This window comes from Artibeus jamaicensis, unplaced genomic scaffold (assembly GCF_021234435.1).
Source record: "Artibeus jamaicensis isolate MK-2021 breed Jamaican fruit bat unplaced genomic scaffold, CSHL_Jam_final contig_797, whole genome shotgun sequence".
Classification (NCBI taxonomy): domain Eukaryota; kingdom Metazoa; phylum Chordata; class Mammalia; order Chiroptera; family Phyllostomidae; genus Artibeus; species Artibeus jamaicensis.
Window position 1 is genome coordinate 348,942 of NW_026521977.1, and position 21,641 is coordinate 370,582.

General features: G+C 55.0%; 1 protein-coding gene across 1 annotated transcript in view; it reads right to left on the minus strand.

Annotated features, from left to right (window-relative positions):
* Positions 1-20,869, minus strand: part of LMO1 (LIM domain only 1) — a 35,765-nt gene extending 14,896 nt beyond the window's left edge. The window contains exons 1-2 of the mRNA XM_037133835.2: positions 20,585-20,869; positions 15,860-16,118 (exon numbers count right to left, since the gene is read on the minus strand). Coding sequence (XP_036989730.1) covers positions 15,860-15,884 — 25 coding nt within the window. The 5' untranslated portion in view covers positions 15,885-16,118; positions 20,585-20,869. The remainder of the gene's footprint in view (positions 1-15,859; positions 16,119-20,584) is intronic.
* Between the last annotated feature and the right edge of the window lie 772 nt (positions 20,870-21,641).

Genomic DNA, 21,641 nt, shown 5'->3' on the forward strand with positions numbered 1-21,641 from the left:
GCAGGCTCCCCAGAGACAAGGGCTTAGTCAGACTTGTTGCTGCTTCTCGCCACAGCCCCCAAGGCACCTGTAGCTTCATGGCCCTAGCAAAGCAACATGTAGGTCTTACCTGCCGCACTCTGGATTTGTGAGAGGCCCACCCCAGGGCTCCAACCGAGACCAGACCGCTCTTGTGCAGATATAAAATGCCTACCCCTTAGTTAAAGCAAAAGGAATCCCGCCCCTCCGCCCCTGCAGACCCTGGAAGAATGAAGCCCCCTCTGCACCTCCCAGCGCATGTAACTACTCCACCCAGCCCTCAGGGAGTGGGGGCTGGAGCCCGAGCTCAGCCGTCTGTGTGACCTTGGCAGCTCGGTCTTCCCCTCTGCATCTGCGGCCTGGGCACCCTCTCCTCCCTGACACAGACCTAACCTCCCCAACCCCCACCTGGGGGTCCTCTTGGCTTCCAAATACAACCACTTTTCTGGCCTAGTCTAAGCTCTGGGGGCCCCGTGGGAGAGAAAAGTCCCTGAAATTGGCCATGGAAAAACCCCAGGCCCAAGCTTTTCTCTGCATGTAGCCTCTACCAAGCCCCCTTCCATCCTGGGCTGCAGCACCCAGCCCCCAGGTCCCTTGACAGGATGCTGCCTGGAGCTGCACAGCTGTGAGTACCAGCAGGGAAGTGTCTGGAAGGTACGTTCCCCAGACAGCAACTCAGCTGTTCCCTGGGCACCCGCACAGCCCACATCACCCATCTAATGAAACAGGGCTCCCAAGGGGCCTGCAATCTCCGTGGACAGGGAGGAGGGCATGGACTCTCAGGCGAGTCTCAATTTCACAGCATCAGGGACGTGAGCACCAAGGCGCTGAACCAGAAAACGAGAGTCTGGCAGGAGCGGCAGACACGCCGTGAGCGCTAGGGGATCTGAGATTAGGGCCCTTCAAAATCAATTTTGAATTCAAACTTTTAAATGTGTCCTCCAGATGCAAAGAAGGGACCCTCCAGTCAGGCTTGGCCCAACCAGCTGCCAGGACCTGCTTCTTCCATGAAGCAGCCTGGGCCCACCTGCTGGCCACTGGGAAGGAGACTCCAGACCCCACCCCAGAAGCTGCAGGGAGGAGCCACGGGACAGGAGGCCCTTGGGCTCTTGCTGACACAGCACAACCTCTGAGGCGCCTGCCTGAGATGCTGTCCTGGGGCCTCCTCATGAGGCCTTGGGGGCTTCTCCACCCTCCTTTGCAGACCTGGATGAGAGGAGCTGAATGCAAAGTCCGTGTGGGCTGGATCCTCATCCCCAGCCTGGCTGAGGAAGCTGATGGGGTGTCAGTCCTGGAAAGCACTTAGAATGCTAGCTTTGGGAGTCAGACAGACAGAGATTTGCAGCCTATCTTTGCCCTGGGCTCCCAGGGAGAAGATTCTGGTTCAGAAGAGAATTTCTCTTCTGGAAACCTGGCAGGAGAACTCCTGCAGTGAGGGTCTTAGAATGCAGGTCCTGTGAAATAAGAGTGGTCTAAAGCCCCCAGTGCGAAGGGAGAGAAAGTGTCGCCTGGGTGTGAGTCAGCTGCTGGGAAAGCTGGTGGGGCCACAGGCTGCATTACCCGAGGCTTGGTGCCTGCAGCCAGGGAGCTGACAAGCACGCTGTCTGGTACTTGTGTGACCATGTGTGGAGTGCTAAATACCGGTCTGGGCCCAGCACTGTGAGGTGCACAGGGATACACAGATCAGCAGGCCTCATGTGGAAGCAGAGCAGAACAGACTGCTCCAGCCAAACCTTGGAGTAGGCCCCAGGGCCCGCAGCAGGGGAGTCCGGGTAGCCCCAGCTATGGCCCTCAATCCTGCGTGGGTCCCCACTCAGCCATATTTGTTCCTGCAAGCCTATGATCTGCCCACCACTGAGGCCTTCCCCATATCTGGGTAGGGAAGCTGGTCACGACAAGCCTCTCTGACCCCACTGACCTCACAGCCCCTACCCTCCAGTTTTCCAAGCCCATGACTAAACCCCAACTTTAAGCCACACTCCTGAGACATAAAGATGAGTGACTGTGAATGACTCTTCTGCTGACAGGCAACAGGAGGGGTGGCCAAGGCCGTGGGCCTGCAGAGACCTCACAGGGAGCCCCTCCTGGAACGAGGGGTGCTGGGAGGGAGCTGGAGCCAGCAGACCACATCCCAGAGAGGAGGCAGGGATGCCCTAACCCCTCCCGCCCCAGCTTGGGAGTGGGCTGCAGGCTCCGTGAGGAAATTACAACACAGGCCTGGGTAATGCTCCTTTTAGTTACAGCATAAACTGCAGCAATAAAGCGTACCTGGGGAATGTTTAGAGAAAGCACTAATGATTTCTTCCCCAGTGGTTAATAAATTCACTTCCAGATCAATTTGTTCGCGATAGAGCCCGGCGAGCGGAACCTGCGCGGCGGGCACAGCCGAGTGTGTCTTTTTCAGTATAAATGATTTATTACGATGATTAGCAGCACATAAACAATTTAAAATACAACGCTAATTAGTTTGGGGAAGAAAGGAGGGGGAAAGCTACCCTGCCTCTCTCCCCATTATGTTCTACTTCCCTAAGTGTGTACTTTTTAATTAAATCCAAATGTCACAATAAATTTAAAGTGTTTTATTACCATTCGGGCTAACTGAGGCAGTCATGCAAGCCCCCCTCTAAAGCATCTGCAGGCTGGGCTGGGGGTGAGGACTGGAGTACCAGCAGGGTCTGCCCACAAACTCTCCTCAAGGCAGGAGGTTTTCAGGAGACCCCTAGACACCCCTCCTGGGTCCTGGCAGCCCCAAGCTCGAACTTCCTCTGAGACTTCCCACTTTCTCTCACCTTCCTGGCTGGCCCCGGTGATAGCTCCTCCTTAATGGCGGCCCTGAGCAGCCCAGAAGCCAGGCGTGTTTCCCCAGGGTCCCACAGTGCTCTGCACCCGCTTCAAATCCTCCCCAGGTGCTCTATAATCATACACCTAACACCTTCCGCAGGCTTGGCAGCAGGCTTGGCATTTCCCGTACATCTTACCATGTTCTCGGTCCAGTGTTATGAGTAGTAATTATTGATTCAATTTTGTGGATGGAGAAATTGAGGCTCAGAGAGGCGGAACAATTTATCTGGAGTCACACAGCTAAAAAGTAGACTTTTGCAACATCTTTATTCCTATATGACCCTCTGTCTCAGAGCCCACACCGAACCACATCTGGGCCCTGGCTCCCCCAGCACACAGAATGAAGAACAGAACACAGTACACCCCTGAGTACAGAGCCCTACCTTGCCCAGAGACACATTTGTGGCAGAATTTCACGCCAGGGACCTGGACTCTGATGAATCTGGGTTCAAGTTCAGGCTCTGCTATTAACCTGCAATGCGATAAACTCACTCAAGTTCATTAGTCTCTCTGAGCTTCAGCTTCCCTGTCAGCAGAACTGGAGTAATAACACCCAACTCACGAGCAAAAGAACCAAAGCAGCTAAAGCAAGCAGAGTGCTCAATCCTGACGTGCTATGTAGGTAGAAATCACAAACAAAAACCCTTGCAGTGAGCAGGGATTCACAAGCACCCCATTCATCAGAAAACTGATCACGAATCAGAAAACTGAAGCCAGCGGGGGAAAGGACTTACCCAAGGACCCACTGAACCCAAGACGCCCAGGGCACCGAGTTGCAGGCAGCCTCCCTTTCAAACACTCAGACAGCCAAGAATGGTTTCTCTTCCAAACACTCTCGCACTGTTTATTTCACGTTAAAAACTAATGTCCCTAAGGGCAGAGTTACCATAGGTCCCAGCAATTCCACGCCTAAATACATACCCCAGAAAAATGGAAACAGGTGTCCCCAGAAAAACGTGTTCATGAATGTTCACAGCAGCGTTATTCACAACAGCTGAAAAAAGAGACGCAACTCAAATCTCCATCAGCTGACGCGTATGGGTAACTAGAACGTGGCGCATACATACCACAGAATATTATTTGATCATAAAAAGGAAGCGCTGCTATATGTTGCAACATGAATGAATCTTGAAAACATTATGTGAGGGAAGGAGTCAGCCACAAAGACCACACCTTCTGGGATTCCATTTTCATGAACCAGCCGGAATCGGTGCATCCACAGAGTCGGAAGGTAAGTGAGCGGCTGCCGGGAGGAAGGGAGTGGGGGGTGGGGACTGAGTGCCCACGGGCAGGGGATTTCCTCTGAGGGCGATGAAACGTTCTGGAATCAGGTGGTGGTGGTGGTGGTGCAACTCTGTAAGTATCCAAAACCCACCGAACTGTACAGTGAAAAGAGGTCAATTTTGCGCCATGAAAATTGTATCTCGGTAAAGTTGTTAATAACAAACAAAAGCAACTCTGAGGACAGGAGAAATCAGTTCATAAAAAATTAAGTCCTAAAATCAGAGAGGGGCCCCGGGAGGTTTGGCAGCCGGGCCTCGCAGCGGGGCCGGGCCCTCGTCGCCGCCGCACCTCCTGTGTGCTGCTCCAAGGGAGGAGAGACCTCCAGAGCACGGCCGTGGCCCCCTCCCCAGTCTCCCACATCCAGAAGTCTGACCATACTTACTTTCCCAGCCATGCTCCCCAGAAAACTCAGAACCTGCTGGATCTACCACTCTATTCAGGGTTTGTTTTCCCAGATCTCTGTTGAAATTTCTGCATCCTCTGAGGCCTGTGCCAAACCTGCAATGCCCTACTGCAAATTCAGCATGCCCCTTGGGGAAGGGTTCCCCTTCAGACTTTGAGCTTGTCCTGCCCTGAGTACCACATGTTATGGTGCGGGCATAATGACCAGACCCCAGTGGGGCCCTCCGGGCCTAGCCAAGTTTCAGTAAGCGGTGCTGCCCTCTCCCAGGACCTGTGAACCCTGCCCCAGACAGGAGTGTGCAAGCTCAGACGCAGGCCACGGAGGCCAGACGGGAAGGCAACATCTGCCTTTGGGTCCAGTGAAAACCCCTGGAGGGAGAGCACACAGTGCCCAGGCTTTACCTGAGAGGAAGACCCAGGAGACGAAGCATCCTGGCCAGCAGAGGGCTAGTTTCCTTGGGGGCGGTTCCCTGAGACAGTCTTCCACCATGAGGCTGCGAAGACTCACGGAGCCAGCCTCACGTCCAGAAAATGGGCATTTGGCCTCAGGCCCTGATACTGCCCTCGAGGGACGGGAGCCATCCTGTTCCAAGGCACCCTAACCTAGGGGAAGCTCTGCCTGGAAACAGCAAGGGATGGGACCATCCAACCAGGCTCCCATGTGGCAAGACCAAGTCCGGAGGGCCAGGGGTCACCAACGTCCCTGGGATCTACTTTCCTGATGTCGGGACACCAAGCCAAAGAACCCTCATCAGGTGGTTCCTTTCTCCTGGTTTTGGCTTCACCACACCTGTCCCCACCAACTGCCATGTCTCCATACACAGCACCACACATGAGGCATCTACAGCCAGTGACCCTTGAAAGGGGAAACCTAGAGCCCGAGAGGGGCAGTGACCCCCCAGGGACATACTGAGAGCTGGTAGCAGAGCCAGGCGGTGGCTGCTGGAGGTCCAGATCCCAACCCTGCAACCCACTGGAGAGCTTCTCTCAGCCCTGCTCCCACTCAAGAAACTGCTGAAGCAGCCTCTGCCCAGGACAGCTCAGATGCCGGCTCCATTGCACCTGGCAACAGCCGGCAAGGGGGTGAGGCCCTCAGTCCAACTGCTTCAGGGAGGGTGGCTCAGGAGGGAAGCCTTCATCTCTTCCAAGGGTATGGTCACCACCAAGTGAGAAGAGAGGCACTGGGGTGATGGACAGTTGCTTCCCAGGTTCCCAGTGGCCCTGGCAAACTTGCTATTTATTTAAAAAGAGAAAGGAAAAGGAATGCAGCTGCTCCCACTCCCAGCCCGACCCCTGTGTGTACGTGTTTATAATCAGTGCCATCCCCTCTCACCACCAGGGACAGGGAGTATATTTGCCACCACCTCCCAGGCTTGTGGCAAGAGGCCCGGCTCTCATCTGCACTCTGCCACATACCAATGTGCTGGGCTACCCCAGGCAAATGTCTCTACCTCTCTGGGCACAACTGACTCCTCTGCAAAATGGGGCTAGTGCTTGATTTCCCAGCCTCCCATGGATGCTGTGAAGATGAAATGAAAGGCTCTGAGACATCCGGGGCCTTCCCTGGCACCAGGTGATGCAGGAAGCAGAGGCACTGGGCCTCCCAGGATGAGGCTGCTGATTCATTCCCTCTGGGGGCTGCTAAACTGCCAGGCACCTGGAGCCTGGGGTGCGATTCCAGAGGCTGACTGTTCCCAGTAGGCCGACCTCTGAGGTGGTCCCCAGTGACCCTCTGTCTCCGGATATCAGCACTCTTGTGTAATCCTCCCCCCACACTTCCTTGAGTGTGAGCTGGACCAAGCGACCTGCTCCCAAGAAAGAAAATACAGCCAGAGTGATGAAATGTCACATCTGTGATTAGATGTGTCACATCTTATAAAAGACTGTGACTTCCTGCTTGCTAGGAGACACTCTGCTAGATTTAAGGAAGCCAGCTGCCAGGCTGGAGAGGGCCGTAAGGCGAGGAACTGAGGGCAGCGTCTGACCCACAGTCAGTGAGGAATGGAAGCCTCAGTCCATCAGCCCCTGAGGATCTGAATCCGGCCAACAACCCAACGAGTGAGCCTGAAAACTCAGTTCCCAGGTTAATCTTGATAGGAGGCCACAGCCTCAGCTGATGCCTCGATTACTGTCGGAGAGACCCTGAGCAGAGGAGGACCCAGCTACGCCGTTCGGGGACTCCCGAACCACAGAAACGGTGAGATAACCAGTGGATGTTGTTGTAAGCTGCTAAACTGTGATGTGTTTCAGAGCAATAGAGGACTCGTACACCTCACCACACACACGCACACACACACACACACACGCACACACACACACACGGGTCGGGGGGGGGGGCCTCCTCTCTCCTGCCAGACGGTCTCTGCCCCACCACCCACGTCACCGTGAGCTTCCCTCTGGAGCCCAGTCGAAGCTAAACTGTTGGACATGTGGAGCCTGAGATGCTGGTCCGGCCCTGGAATGTCCTGAGGAGACGCAGGCGCCCTGGGGACAGAGCCCGCTCCCCAGCCTGCCCTGGCCAGACTCTCTGCTCTCTGCTGGGTCCACCTCCTCAGGGTGCCATAGCCCTGGGGCCTTTCCAAAGCACACCCCCGAGGGCTCCGAACCCCAGGCACACCTGGAGCAGGGTAAGCACTTCAAAGGTACTCCCACTTCCATTTCCTCCCGCCCTCACCAAAACCCTAGGAAGGTTAGGGAAACTGCACCCATCACCTTCAGGACCATCGAGAGCTTTGCCTGTGGAAGCCTCCACAGCCTAAAAGGTAGTCATGACCATATCCGTTTGGGTAGTTAGAATTACTATTGTGATTTACTGTTAAGAATGACCGCGCGGCAGAGGCAGGATTTGAACCGAGTCCGTCTCATGCAAAGCTCATGCTGGTTCCACTTGTTTCACACACAGGAAAACTGAGAAACGGAGATCAGGTGGTCTGACGGCGCTGTAGGCAGCCCCTACACAACCCTTCCAGGACGACCTGTCACCCGGGGTCAGAAATCGGAGCTTTTAAAAATTCAGGGGGGAGGAGAGACAGAATGGAGCAGACGCTGGCCGTGGGCCCTAGGTGCTCCAGCCAGAGCGGCTCCCACTTCTCTGGGAAAAGCGGCCTCCCTCCCCCTCTCTATCAAGTCATTGCGCCAGCCGGCAAAATTGAATTATTAAAACTCCCTTCTGGGGTACCGCGTGGATTTTTCTCCACTGAGACTCGGAGCGGAGGGGCGGCTGCTCCCGCCACACAATATTAAAATGTCAGGAGTGTGAGGCCTGCATTGGTTGAGTCATAAGTTACCAGCACCCAGTAAGGGCCGACAGAATGCCTCCCTTAAATTATTAAGCAGAAAGCGTCAGACTGTAATATTTTGCTAAACCAAAGTACAGACACAGACAAAGATGTCATTTCAATATTTGAAACCAGCGAGTTTAATTTAAAATAAGAGCAAACCAATAAGCTCAGAACACAGCGGCGTATGAGAGGAAAATTATACTGTGAGAGGAAAAAAAGTGGAAGGACTTAAGAAATTTATAAAAGTAATCTCCAAGTGGAAATTAGAAATCAAGGCCTAGAAACAGAATAACACAAAAGAAATATTACTGTCCACTTTCTAAATCAATATAACACTGCTCCACGCCAGAATTACCATGGTAACTCAAGTAAAAAGAATCAAGCAATTCTTATTATTTCAAAATAAAATCACAGCCTGAAGCCTGGGTTTTATTACAACCACTGATAGATCGCTGGCTTGTATTTATCTGAAATATTGCTTTTCAATCAGCTGGTTTATGAATGTACACAGGCCTCTCACCAGCCCACTCACTGCCCCATTCTGAGGCAAGGGGCTGACCAATGAACTGAGTCCCGCCTGGCTGCATCTGCATATGTGCCCCGGTCTAAGTTAGCCACAGAGCTTCGCACCCTTTCTAACCGTCCAGTGGTTTTGCAGAACAGAGAAGAAAATCCAGAGAAGGCAGTGGAGGCAGACCTCCTGGTGGGCTTCCTCCCCTTGCGGGTGGAGGAATGGGTCCAGGGCTCTGGTGGCTGCCCCAGACAAATGCCCCCTCCAGCAGCCTCCCCCCACCATCCTCCAGAGTCATTCTCTCGCCGGCTCCTCCTCCCCGTGTCCTGTGAACTCTCCCTGAGTGTCCTTCTCCCCACCCCCAAGCCTGCCAGCTGGAACCGGGAGCTGGTGGAGTGCAGAGAAGAAGAGAACACTCCATAGTCAGGCAGTGTGGGTTCCCAGCCCAACTCTGGATTTGCAAGCAATGGGACCTGTGGCCAGGGACACAGCCTCTTTCTACGGCAGTTTTCTCATCTGCAGAATGAAGATCATAGTAGTAGCTTTTTCCTAAGGCGGTTAAGGATATTAAATGAAATCATGCATGGAAGATGTTTTGGTGGATTGAGTACAGAAATGGCCCCAATTCTCTACCCCCTGCCAGTCTCCACACCCTTTGCAATGTGACTTTTCACCTCCTTTTTTCAAGGGTACGATCTATCTCCCCAGCCCTTGAACTGAGGTTGGCCTCATGATTTCTTTTAGCCAACAGAATGTGGCAAAAGTGACAACATCCACAGCCAAACGTAGGCCTCGAGAAGCTCTGCGTGCATCCACTCTCTCCTGGACCTATCACCACCATGCAAACAAGCCAGGAGAACCTGCTGGATGAGGAGGGACATGTCATCTTGTCACCCCCAGCATCCAGTTGATCAGCCACCTGCTAGGCATGGGTGAGACCCCGAAAACTGCTCAGCCAAGTGCAGCCTAAACCACTGAATCGCAGATTCAAGAGCTAAATAGACACTTGTTTTGAGCCTCCAAGTTTTGAGGTGGTTATTTATGCAGCAATAACTGATTGATAAACAGGCATAGAACAATGCCTTATTTTTTAGTAAAGATTCAGTAAAATGATAGCTGCCATGTTTCTCAGATCCGCTAAAGACCCAAAGTGAAAGAGCTCACACCGTAACTGCGGAAAGCAATGCCCCTTCACACTGGTACGAGGCTTTCTGGCTTATCAAGTGTGTGTGGGCACTGGGTACCAGTTAGGTGCTATTTCCATTGCAGAGATGGAAAGTTGAGGCCCAATAAGTAGTCCAAAGTCACACAGCAGCCAGCTGGGACTAGAATCCAGGTCTCCTGACTCATGCCAGCAGTGAGGAAGGGGCAGGAGGAAGGAGCGGGGGGGCCCTGGGCCACCTCTGCTACCTGGACCAGCTGCTTACTCCTCCCATGCCATCTGCTTTGACTTTGCCCCTTTGTGTCAGCCACTGTGCGCTCCTGGCTTGGAACAGAAAATAAACACGTCCCGCCCAAATAAGAGAGGAGCTTGTTGCTCTGTTTGGTGGATGTGACTCTGAGCATGGCCTGGAATGGCTTTGGTCACGTGTAGGCTCCTACGAGGCTGACCAAAGGGGAAAAGACATGCCAGACAAAGGGGTGAATGCAAGCAGGGTAGAAAGGCAAAGATCTGCAGGGCAGTCAGTAGGCTGGCTAGGGCCGTAGCTGGGATGCCCAGGCACACGGTGCCAGTCCAGCTGACATTCCTCTTCATCAGAGTTTTCTGTCCCCCAGCCGCATCGGGCCTTGGGGCCAGGGCAGAAGGCACACAACCCAGAAAGCTGCTGAAGCTCTGGGCTGTAACTCACTATGTAACTCTGGGCAGCGTTCTTGCCCTCTTTGTGCTCCACCTGTTCCTCTATAAATGGAGGGACTTGTAAAAAGCCATCTTGGAGGCTTCTCCCCAAAATGCTAATCACCTTGGCCATCTGGGCAGTGGTGAATAGTGCAGCCAGGCTGCCTCTGGGACAGCGGTGATCAGTGGCCATGACAGATAAACTGTGAGCAGAGGTGATGTTCCAGTGCCCAGAAGTGAGCAAGGCACCAAACCGGGCACAGGGCTGTCTCAGATCCTACTGTGACTGTGAGGGAGCAACATCACCTCACACAGGCGGGAGGCTCCCTGGTTTATCAAGTGTGCACACAGACATTATCTCATTTAATCCTGATAACAATCCAGCCCTGTAGATCTTGTTGTTCCCACTGTAGAGGTGAGAAGGTACAGGGGCAAAGCAGCCTCGGTGCTGGGTGGACATGGATCACAAAGCCACAGTGGACACATTGGACCTGACTTGTCTAGCAGGATGGCAGAGGGGGCAGCCAGGCCAATAGTGCCGGCACACAGGGTAGGTACCCATGCCCTTTCTCTACCTTCCTTCTTAACTCCTTCCTATCATCCTAATGTCCCTGATCAAGAGTTCTTGGGAGACCCTCTGGCCCCTGGTCAGAGATCTGAACAGCAGCCTCGACTCCTGGCTACTTGAGGGCAGCCCTGCTCTGAATGGGCTGTAGGTGCAGGCTCCTGCAGAGGACCCCGCCATGGCTCGTGTCACTCCCCCATCCGCCACCCCTAGCTGCACCACACAGCCCACCTTCTGCACAGAGAAGACCCGGCCTGTCCAACCACGGCCATTCTCCAACCCCAGCAGCCTTGTGCCAGCAGCCCAGCTGCACTGAGACGGAACCTCACGTCCCCTCTGCCCATGACCACAGAGAGTCAGCCGCCAATGCTGGCTGGAAATCATTCATCTGTTCCAAGGGAGAGAGACCAGAATAGACCTTCTCTCAGTCCTGCTCACACATGGGGCCTGCTGAGGGGCTCCTTAAGTGGAAGCGGGTGGGGCAGCTGCTGGGTCTGACTCTGGGACACAGGGTGGGGTGGGGAATCCACTCTCTGGAGGGATAAGAGGCAAGCCCCGGGTCTAGGAAAATGCACACTTCTATGTGCTAAAAGCATCTTTATGGGACATGTTCAGAGAATGAGAGACAGCAAGAGAGAAAATCGGCTCTTGTGGCCACAGAGGCCAAGTGAGTGGCCAAGCTAGCGCCAAGGCCATCCAGCATGCAAAGGGTGAAGCTTTTAGGCGAGCGGCAGCCAGTGATCTCAGCTTCCCCCAGTCCTAATGCTCCTGAAAGGCTCTCTCCCACTCCCTGTAATTGGGCATCAGTAGTTAATGCAGTATTGACTGCATTACACGCTCCCGTGCCTCCCCTCGCTAATGCCAATTGCATCACCTTGTACAGTCACCGGCTTGCTTAGCCAATAGCCGTTAAAAGCAATCCAAATCATGAATCATATGGGAAACTTTTAGCAAGACACTGCCATCCAAGGAGACAATTTACAGTTGAGTTAATCTGGGTACATTAGTGAGACATGGATTCCGGACGACAGACCAATTTATGTTGTTTCCCTGTCCCCCCCACACCACCCTTAGGGCTTCATGTGGGCAAATGAATGGAAGAGCAGGGAGCAGAGAGAAGCACCTGCTTCTTAACCCAAGGCTTGGGGAGGGGCTGAGGGAGACCTATCTTTACAGACTTTCGCCTGGCTGAGTTTGGGCAAGAAGGGGAAGTGGCTATACGTGCTGCGCACGATTTGCAATGCTTCATTCCCAGCAGTGAGGAGGTGGCTGCTGCTGAGGTTGGCATGGTAGGTGTAGATGGAGACCCTCCTCTTCTGGGCACAGCATGAGTGCCAGGCCTGATCCCCATTCTTCCAGCCTTATAAGGCCTTTCTCAGGCCTCAGAAGGCAGCAGTGCCCGCTGGGGTCTCTGGGAGAACAACAGGGCTCACTTCCTGCCTCCACTCCAGGGCCAGGGAGGTACTGGGCACATTCTGTCAGGAGAGGCCCTCAGGACCCTTTGTGGTCCAGAGCATGATGGGATATCCCAGGAGGTCTTGCAGGTGAGCACCTAAGCATAGACGAGAGCCTGCCCTCACAGATCAACTGAGTCAGCTAGGGAGACTGTGCTCATAGAAGTCATTAACAATTGAAGATGTGCTGTCTGGTCCTCCTCAGGCCAGTTCCACTCTCCTTAGGCATTTTCACTCATTAAAAATGCTCTAGGAATCACATCTGGTGTTTAGTTCTACAACCTGCCTGCTGCTTCCTGTGGTCACCTGAGCCTTCCTACTGGGCCTTTGCAAGGTGGTTTACACCCGCACTCACCCAGAGGTGTGTCTTCAGCACCTTCTTCTGCCCATTTCCCCATCCAAGGCTCTTATTGTTCTTGGGGTCACTTGGACCCTGTGCTGTCTGCCCGTACGCACAGGACTCTTCTCCAATAGCCTGAGGGCTGATTTGACTCCTGGGACTCAGGGCAGTAGCTCTCTTTGCTCCCCTGGGACTGCAAGCCTCACCGGACAGCCCACAGCCTGGTGCCCGTCTAAGATCAGGTGCCAGGGAAAGAAGGGCTGTTTCTCTGGGAAAGTGGGAGCCAGGCTCCCTTTGCTGACAGGCAGGCCCGACAGCTTTTAGGAAGCCTGGACCCTGAGTTCCAGTAAAGTGGAAACGGCTAGGCCAAGAGCAAGCATCCAAATGAAAGCAATTAATCTTAAAACCCGAAGTTTAACCGTTTGCAAAACAGATCTTTCCTCTCTGTGGTGGCCCTTCACTGCTCGACCTAATGGATTACTTTATTAATAATGCACTGTGCTTAAAAGCAAAAAAAAATTTTTTTCTGACGATTCAATACTTCAGAAAGTCTCTTAAACCCGTTGCTACGGCAAAGCGATTGATATTTTATTATCTTTCAGAAGTGCAACATGAAAGCCCAGCAGCCCAGCAGAGCAGGAGCTTTGGTCCGCGGCAGCTGGCAGACCCGACTTCAACCAGAGGGGCCCCGGCCTCTCCCGACAAGATGCTGTCAGGTGGAGAAAAGGCATTGGGGGTGGTTAATAAGAGCCCTGAGTCCCTGCTGCAGCCAGACAAAGGGTGCAGGGCCCCAGACCCAAAGAACACACTCTTTGGGGGCCCATGCTGCCACCCAGAGCACATGGCCACCTGCTGGGAGGGCATAACTGCTAGGAAGAAATTAGGAAGCAGGTTAGAGGGGCAGGTGAGTGCACCCAGAGCCTTTCTCCCTCTCCCAATTAGAGGTGCCGACTTCAAGGTTTCCTGCAACTGGGAGAGACCAGACTCCAGCAGGGAGTGCAGGGTGGATTTATGAGCAGAAAGGTTACTTTTGGAGGACAGTTCTGGGCTGGGCAGGACAAGAATCCAGTGCTCTTCAGGGCTCCAGCTGTCTGCTTTCCTTATGCCGTAATGGTTTGCATGCTGCGCTCAGTCCACTGAGCCACACCAGCCAGGGTCTTGTGCCATACTGGGCCTCAGAGCCCTCTGGCATCGACGACAGCGGGCACCATATTGTTTAGACTGGACAAGATGGGGGACTGAGGGGCATCGCATGCTCTCCACCACAGGCCCAGCGGAGAGTAGAGGAAATGCATATGTCTGGGGAGGTTGAGGTGCACTGCAGGCCGGAGGCAGGAGATTGGCTAAGATGACCTCCAGAGAGCCATTCCCACTCAGGGCTCACCTGGAAACTTTTAGTATCACAGAGCCCGAGGCACTCTGGGATGCCTGGACAGAGAGCTGGCTCCAAGGCTCAGGGTGGCAGTATTGGGGTCCTCTTGTGGGCATGAGGCCAATCTCCCCGCCCACGGTCTCCCATGTAGAGGGCTGGGACTTGCGGATTTCTGGATTGGGCCACATGACTGCTGCTAAAGACATATCCTGATTTCTACACGCTTCCCACAGTGGGAGCACCCTCCCACACCAAGGTGAGACCTCCTACACTGGCTTCCCCGAGCCCGTCACATTACCAAGAGGCAGGGTGACATCTAGAGAAGAGCATGACTGCTCCAAGATAACACGGGGAGTTAGTTAGTGACCAAAGGGGCTGATTTAAGGCCTCCTTCCTCCCTGTGTGGCCTGAGCCTGGCCCCTTCTCCTTTTTATTCTATAAACAATGCATCAGTCTAGTCCTCTGATGGGTTATGTAGGGCTCCAGGGGGGTCCCTAAAAGGAGAAGGGCAAACTGGAAATGGGTGTCACACCCCAGGTAGATGCTGGCAACTGGATTCTTTTTGACCAGAAGCATCGAGTTCCCCCTTCTTTTACTACACATACACCGAGAACCAGCCTTCCTGGGCTTCCTGGCCATAGGATCCCACCACAGGCCACCCTCGGGCCAGACACTGTAAATGTCCCTCCCTGCGACATGTCTCAGAAGGTCATGAGGAGTCCAGGGGCATCAGTGCATGGTAGCAGCAAAGTGAGCATGCTGTGTGACCTTGAGCAAGTCACTTAATTTCACATTTTTACCCAGTGACCATGTCAATAGAGCCATTGACCTGTTGACCTGGGGCCCAGCAGCCACTCGCTAGAAAGTCAGAGGACAGCCCCCACAGTTGCTGTAAGAGGAGTCCCTCTGACTCACAGAAAACCCACCCTCTCAGTTCCTTTCAAGTAGAAGGCATGTGGCAGCCTACGTGCTAACAATTACATACCCATACATCTCCCTTCAACACTAATGAGCAACCCTTCCAGGAGGGCCTGGGACAGCCACTCTTCTGACCCTGGGGGCTGCACTTGGGTCACAGGGTACCCACTTGGTTTTCCTCTCAAGAGGGGTGAGTTCCCCAATTTCTCCTGTGCACACCAGGACACCTACTGCAGGGCATTCCCAATCAGAAGGGCTTTAGGACAAGTGAGACCACATGCTAGTGGCCTCCAGCAACCACAGGCCCTCTCCGTTCTGACCTCTGAAGCACCCGGAGGGTCCTGACCACAGCTAATCCATGCCCCCTTCGCGGGCCACTCCTGCAAGAGCGCTACTGGCCTGTAGCGGGACACTTTCTTCCTGTGGGCCAAACTCCTGCCTCCCGCTGAAGAGACAGAGACACAGCGGGCCCGCACGGGAGACGTCTCTTTCCCACCGAGTCATACTTGCGGTAGCTGTCTGCCTGAGGGTCCAGCCGGCCCAGCACCCCGGGCCGAGCGCTGATTTCCTGAGCGCGGCTTGCCGCAAGCCCTGGAGTCCAATTTTCTCGAAGCCACTGATTTGCCCGGCGCCCAGCACCTCTCAGGTTACACCGCGGCGCGAGGGTGATGGCTGCGGTGAGAGGAGCAGCCGCAAAGACGAAATGCTCTGCACAAACCGCCGCTGCGTGGAGATCGGAGGGGAGCCGGAGCCTTCCCGCGGCCCGCAGGGCACCACCTGGGCGATGCACAGCTCGCCGGGCTGGGGGCGGCGCAGCCCTGGGTTCACGCGTCGCGCTCCTCTCGCGTCCCACTCGGCCCTCCCCGCTCCCCCAAGCCCAGCGCAGCCTCCCCGCGGGCCGCCCTCCCACCCCCCACTCCCCGGAAATCCCAGCAGACTCTGGCAGGTGCGCGCCTGTGTCCCGGCGTGTGTGTTCCCGCGCACCGCGGCGCAAGGCCGGGGGTACCCGGCATCGGGACCCCCGCCCGCCACCTACCGTCCTCCTTGTCCAGCACCATCATCTCGGGCGCTCCGTGTCCAGCCGCAGCTCGGCTCGGCCGGGAGAAGGGCACCGACTCCGGGCGCGCTTCGGCGGGGCGGCCGGTCCTCGGGCAGCGAGCGGGCTCTAATTACCCGCTTGTCCGGCTCTTAACCTAGATTGCACTCAGCTAGAATTACATTCAGGAGTGAAGCACTTCGCAGATACAAAAGCAGTCTCACCTACTTTTGTGCCTCAGAATTGAAGGAACTACGAACTGCAATTTAGAGAGAGAGAGGGTGAGGGAGAGAGAAGGGGAAGAGAGGATCAGAGTCGTTTCTTTGATTCTCACCTTCTAAATGGCTCAATTTGCCCAGTATAATCTGTCTTAATGTAATTGCCTTAGATAGCTCATAACCCTGGCTCTGGCAACGACACAGCTTTCAGCCTCATAAAGTGTTTTCCCCTCGGATTTAATCTGAATCTCAATCTAAAATTATATTCAAAGAGATGGGGGAATCTCGGCGGCCGTCTCCCGCTGCCTTTCTCTCTCAATGTATGAGGTTTGCACTCCTGCTACTGAATAAATGCACACATTTCCCGAGGCCCCCCCTCCCTCCCGGGTTAATGGGGAATGGAGACGCGCGGCTGCCTGGCTCCGCAGCGCCACCTGGAGGCCGCTCTGCTCCAGCTAGGCGCGTGTCTCCACGCAGGACCCAGGGTCCGCCTCGCCTCATCCTGGTGATTTGTCTGGTGGACCACCGGTCTGTCACTCCCAGCCTCTCGGCCTTGATTTCTGCTCCCTTCCCACCCTGGCAATCTTTCTGTGACCTCCTACCCTCTCTTCCTACTTGCTCTGCCCAGGGGTTTCTGGTTGTTTCCTGGATTATTTGGCAAAGTTAACACTGTGCAGGGCATAAACTCTCCCACCGTGAGTCTCACAGGACGACCTTTACCTCAGCAACCGCCCCCTCCCCAAGAACATCCTGATTCCATAAAAACCAAGACCCCATCTCGACTTCTCTCTGAGCAAGCACAGCATGGCACTGAAAGCTTTTCTCATTCCACAACTGTTTACTGAGCATGTATTATGTGCTAAGCACTATTCCAAGGCAATGGGGACACAGCAGTGAAGAAAGCAAAGATCCCTGCTATCACAGAGTTGACAATTCTTGCTCTGTAATTCAGGAGGCAGGAAGGGAGACGGTCTCCAGCTCCTCTCCTCCTGAACTCCGTTTCTCCCCAGAGCCCTGGGAATGTTGTTCAGGCTGCCTATTCCAAGAAGACCACTCAGTAACCAAGAGCTTCTTTTTTTTTCTTGACAGTACAGAGTTCCAGGATGGGATGGAAATCTTAATGGCTTTATTTCAGCTCCAGACACATATGTCAAAGGTACAATCCTGGCAGTCACTTATAAGGACTTCTCCAGGCAAGGAGTAGGAAGCTGAAGGGGCAAAGGGCTGCCAGCTGTGATTTCATGCTATCTCTGCCTATGAGCAACAGTGGACCTCTAGCAAATCACTTTCTCTATCTGGGCCTCAGTTGCCCTGATGGTGAAGTGGGAGACCTACTCATCCATCTCTAGAAGGTTGCTTTGGGGATCGGATGACATAATGTATGTGCATATGCTTTGCAAGCTGTGGCACCCCAGACAGCAAGGGGGTTATTAGGTACAAAGGAGACCTGGAGGCCAGGCGGTGCCCCTTAAGTCCTGGGTGCTTGACAGGGCCGGGGTGTGGGGAGCTGGAGTGGTGCTGCAGCCCATCTTCCTCTATCTAGGCAGGGAAGTCAGACTCAGAAAACAGGAGAGAGGCTGCTTCTAATGAGATGCTTCATTCGCAGCTCAGACGGTTTCACTTTCCCCTTCATCTTGAATACTTAATCCTAATAGTCCTTGAGTATATTTGATGTTAAATATATCATTTTTCTCAGCCTGACTGTCCCTCAGGACTGTGAGCTTGATCTCTCCCCTGCCACTGCAGCTGGAGCTGTACCCTGAGGGCCTGAGGGAGGCTTTGGCTCTGCTGCCACTGGCTCATCTAGTGTGAGCCCCTCGCCCCAGCCTGAGCTGGGGGCCAACAGTGCCTCAAGCAGACAGGCTGTCAAGGGGCAGCTTCTTGCCGTAGACACCTCTGGGTGACCTGGAGGCATTCACTTCACAAGAGCTGCTGCTTTATTCCTGACCTCCAGGACCTCTTCCTCTCACTTTCAGGGTCTGGCCTTGACCCACAAACCAGGATTTGACAGCTGGGGCCACTGTCCCACTGGTTTGTCCATGTGTTGTACTTGGGACTCTGTCCCAACACCAGGTCCCCCAGGCTCCAAGGTACCCAAGCCAGCATCCCTCTTGGGAGTCAGGAACCCCTGTGCCCCAACTCAGCAACTGGAGCAGGCCTGGGGTATTGAGCAATGGGCTACAGAAGCAGTCTGGGTATGTCAGCAGGGGTTTGGTGCTGAGTGTGAAGGGCTGCTTGTGCCCACAGGTAGCTCTCTCTGCACTGCCAATTTTAAGCCTTGAGCTCCCACACTAATCTGGAAAAGGGCCTCCACAGAGGCTTTCTGAGTGGTGTGCAGAGCTACTCACTTTGAGGGTGTAGATGACCAGAGAGCCTGGCCAGGAAGGGGCCTGCTGGGTTGATAGCCAGATACGAGTCTCCTTCATCCAGCAACCTCCCTCCCAGCTCACAGGGAACTGCTGGGCAGGCAGGGAACCCACGTGCCCATGCTCGCCCCCACCCAAGCTGCCTCCAGGGGCATGCCCACGACACCAGGATGGAGTCCTCAGACCCCCCGGGGCTGGAGGAGGTAGCTCGCACCTGACACATTCCACAGGTGATGAGCATTCACACACTTGGACACTGCCAAGAGTGCTCCAAAACGCCCTCAAAATGCCTCTGGGGACAATAGAGGGAGGCCACTTGATCAGCACCCATTGTTATAGCGAGGAGAAAGGGGGTGCTACTGGCTGTCTTACAAAGTTCTGGGCAGGTCCTAGCAGTTTGTCACTGCACCTGGCAGGAAAGTACTGAAGAAGGAAGGGTTCCTGCACTGGAGGTGGGAAGGAGGCCGGGAAAGGTGGTGCCTGAGGGTCTGAGTAGACCAGATATTCCAAAACTCTTCAGTGGAGGCTGCTCATGTGTCTCTGCCTGAAGGCACTGCTCCCAACACAATGCAACTGTCTTCAAGATGGGGTTACAAGCTGGTTTTACAAACGATACTGAGGGTATTCAAACGACAAGGGCCCCTTCCCTGTGGCCACCACAACTGACATGACAGAGTAAACCTATGGTACCATCAGGACTCCTGCTGGACAAATTCAGATGCTCTGCCCTGCCCCTTACTCACATAAAATCAGCCCATGCACAGAAATTTGCAACCAGCTGGAGTGGAGAAGTGCACACTTTTCCTCTTTGGTTTCTGAAAGCCCTAGACAGGTCTTTTAGGAGCTGCAGTTATAATTCATTAGGCCTAATTCATCAGACCTTGTGGAGGCTTAGGCCAAATGTGTACCTCCCCCCCCCAAAACAAGTCTCTCCCACCCCCTTGATGAAGGCCAACCCATGCCTACACAACAGCTCTGAGAAAGTTATGGATGTAGGCTGGCCAACTGTCCTGGTTTGCCCAGGACTGAGCAGTTTCCCAGGACGCAGGACTTTCAGGGCTCAAATTAGGTGGTCACCACAGAGGGAGGTGGTAGGGTAGGACAAGGAACTAGTGGAACCAGAGAGAAGAACCAGGCAACCAGGCAGCCAGGACGTTCCCCACAGACCAGCAGCTGCCTCCAGATCCCATTTTCCTCAGCCATCCGGCTCAGGGCTTCCTTTCCCAGGCACCAAGGAACTGCCCTAGGCCCTGGGGATGGCCCATGGGCCAGCAGGGCTGTAAGTTGGCCTGAGAGACTGGCAGTTAGAATGGAAAGCGTGTGAGTTGGATCCAGGGCTGGATCCAGATTTTGCGAGAGCCAAACTTATACAATTGTGGGGAGTGAGGCTCTTTTAAGAAAAGGAATACAAGATTAACAACGAAGGACTGAAGCTTAAACTTCATTCGCTTCAGGGTAAATCCTCCCCTGATGTTTTGGATATATGGTCCACCTACTTACCCCAGACCCAGTAGGGCATCTCCAACATGCTAGGCCTGGGAACTGATGGCGAGCGCCCTCCCCAGCCTTGCCATGGGGAAGCAATGTCACCAATCCCTCAGCTGTCAGTTCCAGATTTGGGACCCTGGGACCCTGGGACCCCAGGACCATGCAGGTTGACTGCACCCTCACCCCTAGGTTCTTTTGGCACCCCCCGGGGGAGCCACTTCGCAGTCCGGTGCAGAAGTGAGACGTGCAGATACCTAGGGAGGCTGCAGGGGGATCTGAGGGTGGGTGGATACTGCGGAGAAGCCTATGGCGCGGGTCGGAGGGGCGCTCCCAGTGCCTCCAAGGCAGCAAGAGCCAGTGAGAAAGTTCCTGGCCGGAGGGTGTGGGGCTAGCGGACTCAGGGTGGTCCGTGGGGCTTCCTAACCTCGCTGAGGAACGTTGGGGACTGAGCCTGGCACCATCGTCACACACCCTCAAGCGCGCGTCCAGCCGCCGCGCTTCCGGGAAGCCGCCTAGCGGCCCCAGCTGCTGGGACTGGCGGGGGCGCCGCCGCCGAGAGCTCGGTGGCCTCCGTGGGGCCCGCGCTACCTCTGCACCCCCCCCCCCGCAGCGCTACCCTGCTGCCCACGCCCCGCGCGTCCTCTGGCACCTACCGTGCTCCTGGTCTAACACCATGGTCCCTCGGCGGCTCCAGCCCGTCACGGGCGGAGGACGCGGAGGGCGCGCGGTTCGGAGTCCGCAGCTGCCCGCCTGCCCTGTTCCTGCTGGCCCCGCCCGGGCTCCGCGCCCCGCAAGCGGCGGCCGCGGACCGGAGCGGGTGGACCGGCGCCCGGAGCTGAGCCCTGCCGGCAGGGAGCGCGGGAGGGGGGCAGGGGTTCGGGGCGGAGGCAGGGACGCGTCTGCCGGGCCGGGATCGCCGGAGCCGTGCAGCTGGGGCCAGCAGCCTTTGCCCGGGACCGGGCCGGGGCCGGAGCCGCGCTCCGGTCCTTTCTACACGCCCGCAGCGCTCGCCGCAGCGGAGTGAAGCCTGCGTTTCCCAGGGCCCCTCAGATTCCCCCTGTTAATTAAATCAATTCATTATGCTCAGATCTGATTAGCGGCCCTTCCCCCCCTTTGAATCAATTATTCAATACACAAACATAATTGCTTGGGCCAGAGGTGCCCGCCATTAGCTTATTTAACTCCAAGGACACTAATTACCCGCAGGGCACGGGAACTTTTCTCATTAATTCTGACAAAACACAAAAGCACGCCAGAGTGTGTGCATGTGAGCTACTGTGTGTGTGTGTGTGTGTGTGTGTGTGTGTGTCCGTGCGTGCTTGTGTGTGTGTGACCGCATGCCAGAGTGAGGGCTGTGTGTGGGAGCCGAGGCTGAGACTGGGGTGGCGGAATGTGTGCGGCTGCAGGTGGGAGTTTGGGGATGTAGTTCTGAGTCCGTGACTCTGCTGTTGCGAGTGCGGGACTCCGTGCGTGTGATTGTGAGGAAGGGATCGTGTGCCTGCATCGGGCGGGTGTGGCTCTGGGTCTGAGGACTGGGCCGGGGTTTGAGACCCGCCACAGGAATGTATGAGATCCTGTGAGCGCTTGCTTCTACGTGTGACTTTGTGAATGTGAATCCAGGGCTACTGTCCCAGGCGCCCCACCCCCTTCTTTTTTCCTAACTGACCCACCATTGTCCGTTTCACGCTCAGACCCACGGAGAAAACTGCG